The 6,380-nt window shown below is 41.1% G+C and overlaps 1 protein-coding gene across 2 annotated transcripts in view; it reads left to right on the forward strand.

Annotated features, from left to right (window-relative positions):
* The window catches only part of PRTFDC1 (phosphoribosyl transferase domain containing 1), a 100,799-nt gene extending 94,860 nt beyond the window's left edge, over positions 1-5,939 (forward strand). For both annotated transcript variants that reach the window (XM_058681680.1, XM_058681679.1), the window contains 3 exons: positions 283-329; positions 3,519-3,595; positions 4,656-5,939. In XM_058681680.1, coding sequence (XP_058537663.1) covers positions 283-329; positions 3,519-3,595; positions 4,656-4,703 — 172 coding nt within the window. In that variant the 3' untranslated portion in view covers positions 4,704-5,939. The remainder of the gene's footprint in view (positions 1-282; positions 330-3,518; positions 3,596-4,655) is intronic.
* The last annotated feature ends 441 nt before the right edge of the window (positions 5,940-6,380 follow it).

Below are 6,380 nucleotides of genomic sequence, written 5' to 3' on the forward strand. Positions count from 1 at the left end.
TTGCTGGGTGTCTGTGCCTCCATTAGCTGCTTCCAGGGGCAGCTGGCTGAGCCTGGTGCCAGTGTCCCTCTCCCTTTTATCTAGAATCACTGGTGTGGTGCCGTGGTGGCAGGAGCATGAATTAGAAGGCTGTGATGGTGCTCCACACGCTCGGGGGAGGGGGTGGGGGGTGGGGGGGGTGGGGACGGGGAATACATATTTTAATGATGTTCAGTTTTGAATTTGGAATTCACAGAAGTTATATCTGGATCACTAAACACCTTCTTTTCTTTTTCATGGTAGTTTGTTGGTGAAGAGAAGACCTAGAAGTGATGGCTTTAGACCTGACTGTAAGTCCTTCTGGGTTTTGTTGGTTGATTGGCTGGCGGGTGGTGGTGTTTCATGTTTAAGAATCTCTGTTTCCTATTCACCAGCATTCCACATAAAGCTGAAGCTATGAAGGTTTGATAGTCCCACGAGTCTCCCGACGTCTCCCCAGCCTTGCCAAGAGGAAAGAACCCTTTACAACAAGGGTTTTTAATTTTCCAGTTTGCGGTTTTCACAGAAACTCTGTGCATTGGATATTTTTAGTTTTAGGTTTTCCTTAAAATCAAAGGACTTAGCTAATTGGTTGCGAGGGATAGAGGGAGACTTGATCCCATGGGACTGGCTGGCACACGGAATCCCAACCTCCGCCACTGCCCCTATCGGTCAGACATGGGGAAGGCACTGTAAAGGCTTAGAAGGATTCTCTTTCTGCCTCCAAGAACTGTCACCAGACAATGCACAATGCCTCCCTTCAGCAAGCCTGAATTTTAGAACACAGAAGGGGAAATCTGAGACACCTCCCATCACCTCCAAAGAAAAGTTCAATAACACAGAGAATTAGCAGAGCAAATAGCTCCAGATATCATCTTCACACTTGACTTCAAACACATGTTTTGGAGGACTTTCCTCAGCTAGGACACTTTGCTACCCTCCTCCCCATAATACGATTAATTCCAATGCCAGGAAGAATAAGCAAGCAGCTTGATTATTTATTATTCTAACATGAGAGGCAATTTTTTTTCACTTGCATAGGCAGACTTCAGCTTGATTTTTATAACTTACATTTGCTCTAAAGCCCCTGGGATAATCTGGCTACAGTCCTCATCAGCAAGCTGAAAAAACACCAGAGCAAGAGAGGCACACTATGGATGGGTAGTGTGCCAATGACATTTTGCCAGTGACTCTTTTTTCTAAAAACAAATTTCATTCCTATGCTGGATGTATTAAATCTAGACATCGGTTCTGGGCAGGTAGACCCAACGTCAGTTCTTGCCAGATGTTTCTGTCCCGTTACTGGTTTAAGGAATATAATCTGGATGCAGTAAGGTTAGGCAAAGTGAGTAAACAGAAATCTTCTAAGGATGTCATGTAAGATACCGTATAGATAAGATTTTTTTTTAAATTTTTTTTAACGTTTATTTGTTTTTGAGACAGAGAGAGACAAAGCATGAACGGGGGAGGGTCAGAGAGAGGGAGACACAGAATCTGAAACAGGCTCCAGGCTCTGAGCTGTCAGCACAGAGCCTGACGCGGGGTTCGAACTCACGGACCGCGAGATCATGACCTGAGCCGAAGTCGGCCGCTTAACCGACTGAGCCACCCAGGCACCCCCGTATAGATAAGATTTTAACTGAAGTTGAAAGACATTCACTTCAGACATATCCAAATAATTACAGATTTTATGTGTGTCATTTATGGCAGCCACATTAATAAAATACTAGCAGGTAACACTAGTGAGAGGTTATGGTGTGACCTACACTCTTCTAAGAGCTACGCAGAGATTAACCCCTGTAATCCTCACAGCATTCCTCTAAAGGAGATGCTATTGTTATGCCCATTTTATGGATGAGGCAATCGGACACAACAAGGTTAAACAGCTTTCAAAGGTCACACTGCTGTAAGGGTAGAGTCAGTATTGAGCCCAAGCAGTCTGGTTCCAGTCACTGCCCTTACTCTTACACTACATCTGTAAGTAACGATTGCAAATAGAAGTGTAGGGACTGCACCCATTTACCAGCTAGAGACAGGTCACTCTGATTCCTAACCAGTCCCCTGATCTACTGATCCAATGTCCTTCTTTCACCCCGTGATAGCTCTGAAGGTTTGGCCTTTTGAACTGGCTTTTCCCAGTCCCGGTTGCAACGCCTGCTGTAGAGATTGCATTAGTCACTGTAAAGTCATTATTGTAGTTACAACCAGGGTTCTTTGGGATTTTCTGATATCCTTTTAGCTGGTTCCGAATCTCTGTTTCTTCTTCCTGGATTTCTGAGGCTTGGTACTTTTCCTCCTTTCTCATAATGGACTCTTTCCCATAGGCTCAATGACATCTTTCATATGCTCTGACATCTTTTCTTCCACTCTTGCTTCTCCTCTTTGATTATTTTCCTCAAGCAACCTTGGCAGTTTGCAAGGACCAACTGGGCTTTCTATCAGTGACACGTAATGCAATCTGCTAGAAAGTAAGTCCCTCCCCTCTAGCACTTTCTGCAAGCAGGAACCAGTTGCTCTTTCCATATAAAAGCATCTCTGGCCAATAGGGATAAAAATGTTGGGAGTAGTCGCCAGAAAGATAACTTTCTCCGTGCTGTAAGACCATTGGCTATACCAAAGTACGGCTTCGTAAAAGTAAGCAAGTACATCTTTCATCTGCAATGCTGTAATTAAAAAGAAAAAGATTAAAAAAAAAAAACTGGAAAGAGTTTGAAAACTCATTGGACCAGAGGCACATTTATTCCGTTTCAAGACCTCTGAGGAAGGAGAGCTATTGTCTGTTCCTTAAGGATACTTCTCAATAAAAATCATCTCCCTTTCAATAAATGTTTCCCTTGGTTAGCCTAAGTAGCTCATATTGCATTTAAATCCACTGCCATTCTTCCCTCAATACAGATAGAAAGTTAATTAGCATCATCTGCATCCTGGATTCAAAGACTCGGGTTAGAATAACCCTTAGCGTTCTCTTTCTCAAACGGAACAATCCTACTTCATCTTGTCTCCCACGTTTTGCTTTCCAGCCCTTTGTCACGTTGAGGACATTGGGCACAGTGGGAGGAGCGCTTCCCAGTTGCAACAGTCCATGCACTTAGTCACATATCACAGTTTTGGAATACCTTCTGCTTGAACTGCACTTTATGCTTCCAAAGTGTTTCCTTTGGCATTGTGTCATTGGATGCCGCTCACTCGGAAACAGTGGGGCTACATGACTAAGTCATGCATACTTCTTGTTATCCACTGGGCTGGCTGAACCCTTACTCAGCTCAGTACGGTAGGCGTGCAGCCATCCTTCCTAGTATATTTGCTTGTTTACCTTGTCTCCCTGGCTGGTCACTCTGGTCCAGGTCCCAGTGGGCTCATCCTATGCATTGCTTATCATTTTTCCCACTTGCGTCTGCCTAAGTGAAAGGTCTTCACGGTTTAAGTACCAACAATAGCTTATGGTGGCTCATCTACTTATGTCATCTAAATTTTATTCCTCCCTCCCCCTCTCTACTCAGATGTTGGATTTGAGATTCCAGATCTGTTTGTGGTGGGTTATGCCTTAGATTACAATGAATACTTCAGAGATCTGAATGTAAGTCATGCATGCAAATCCCTACCCTCCTTTGCACAAGAATTTAACAGCATCAATTTAACACATTATTGAAATAGTAGTTATGATGGCTGCCACTTATTGAGTATCTTCTGTGTCAGAAATGTGTCAGGAATATCTTGGGCACTTTGCATTAAGAATCCCAATCACAGTTGCATGCAGTTCGTAACTATCCCCCTTTTGGAGAAATGGCTTCAACACATATACCCAGCGTAGACCCCCAGCTGTGTGAGCCCGACCCACGTTGAATGATCTAGAAGTAGGCATCCTAGTCAAAGCGGACCAGTCGTGTCTCTCCCTCCTAAGAATGAGAAATTTAAACCAAAATTCACAGAAACCAAGGGGTTTGGGCCTTCTACCACTGACTAGCAGGGCCCCAGAGAGCATACCCACAAGCACCATGGGCTGGAGTCAGGAGTTACCCTGCTCCCTCCTTCCAGTTGCATCATTGCTTAGCTCTTCCTTTGATTCTGTGAGCTACTTCCTTATCCTGCCAATAAATCCCCCTTTTTTTGCTTAATTAGTCCGATTCCCCCCCCTATTCCTTGCAATCAAAATATTCCTGACGCATTTCTTGCTACCTAAAAAGGATCAAGTAAGAGTCAATGTTGTGTTTACCATGGCTGTTTCTCCATTCTCCCTGGAGGCTGTAATTTGACCAGGTGGAGACTTCCATCTCCACCACGGCTAACCATACCACTCCTCCAGCATTTCTGGTTGTTACAGACCTGGGGAGCCACGTTCAGAATAGGGCTCAAAAACCAGAACAATGAGGAAACTTTTCCAAGCATTCAAATGGGTCTCTTTTACATATGTGCATATATACATATATGTACATATATATGTATGTGTATATATGTGTGTGTATACACATCCATAACATATATGTGTGTATACGCACACACATATATACACGTAAATGGACACATATATTTGAATGAAAAATAACCAATTGCAAGATGACATTCTGTTATCACTGCATTACATTTTCTGCACCTCATATTTTAAGAAACCGATGCATATAAATCCTTTATTGTTTCAGCACATATGTGTGATCAATGAACATGGCAAAGAAAAGTATCGAGTCTAAAGAAGTAAATTCTCACCGTCGAATCTCCGGATAACATCATACTTACGGGCTACAGTCAGAAAGCCAGCATGTGAAGTTTGTCTCCCCAGGCACCTTCACTCAGCAGGATATACAAAAAAAAAAAAAAAAAGATGTTTTAATGAGAGAGCTTTCTTTTCAGAGGTATAACATAGAGTACCAAAGGTTCTTAAGAAAAAAAAAGCAATGCTTTTATTTGACTTGTTCCAAATTAAATATTCTGCGTTGTGACTCATGAGTTCTATCTACCTTCACACCCCTGAACTTTCCCTTTTTTTTTTTAATTTCAATGCAGTCATTATGCTTGATTACTATACCCCCACCTAGTTACTCAAGTATTTTTCACCTAATTTTTTTTCAATATTCCATTTTGGTAATGTTTTGCAATCTGAAAACTGAAAACCTTTTAAGTTAATCTCTGAACCCATATACTGGGAATGCGACTAGATTCCCATACTTTAAAAAGGAGGGAAAGGACAATTTAATATAAATTTGTTTGTGCATTTCTGGCAGGCCATTACTATTTGCTTTGACAAACCCTTTTTGAACTGTAGCATATAATGAATCTTAATGATGTTATGAAATGAGCCTTTGCTCAGTGCTCTTGATCGGAGCTTCCGGTATGTGATAACGGTATGTCATGTATGCATGGATGTACTCAACTGTGTTTAATACTCTGAATTTTAATTAGAAAAAATACAATGACAGCAAGGCTCTCGTTTCTAAGCTGCATCCTTTTATTCTTGTGGGACATGAGCAAATGGCAGAATTGGGGGCGGGGGGAGAAGGGGTTGAATTCTCGAAGCTAAGTAAGTATGAGTTTTTCCTCTTATTTGCATCAAAGGACAAGACGCTATTATATATTATCGTCAACATGAACACAGAGGTTGAATTTTTTTTTTTTTTGGAGTGGTCTCATAAGACTTATCAAATGACCCATGGCATTACAGAAAACAAGCACACTTAAAGTTTTTTCTCAGTAACGTTTTTTTTTCCATTCCCATTGTTTTATGAGATGTTTTCTAATTTATGGGGATTCTAATTGAAAATAAACTCGAGTGCCAATAGAACTGTTTTTTCTCATTCCTAAAAGGATAAAATGCAAAATAAATAACGAAGCAGGCTTTGTTTGATTCTGAACCATATGTGGCATATTGTTATCAGGTTCTAGCTTCCTTTGAACTAATAAAGAATAAGAAACCTTGTTACATTTCATAACTGCTATTTTTCTTCTGCCTTCATTTCCTTTATATACTTTCAGCCCTTAGAATGTGTGTGAGCCAGTAGCTTAAATATGTCACTGCGTATGTCTTTCCTGTGGCTTTATTTTTGGGAAACTGGAAAAAATCCAATATATGCACCAGTATAAGCAAATGATTAAGGCAGACTTGATCTACTGTTTTTTTTTCCCCCTCCTTAAGCTTGTTTGTGAGACAAAGAATTTTAGATGTAAGAGATTTTCCTGAATATCTTTGTTTCAGTCAGAGAAGAAAATAAACCACACCCAGATATCCCAAGTGAGCAACCAGCAAAGGGAATTCCTTTTAGCTTTGTTGCATAGAAGAATCAGTATCCAAGTTAGAGATTAAAAATTCTAATTGGCCAGTTTCTTGAACTATCAAATTTGTGTTCTAAATACAATGTCCACTATGCCACATC

Source organism: Neofelis nebulosa, chromosome 8 (genome assembly GCF_028018385.1).
Source record: "Neofelis nebulosa isolate mNeoNeb1 chromosome 8, mNeoNeb1.pri, whole genome shotgun sequence".
Classification (NCBI taxonomy): domain Eukaryota; kingdom Metazoa; phylum Chordata; class Mammalia; order Carnivora; family Felidae; genus Neofelis; species Neofelis nebulosa.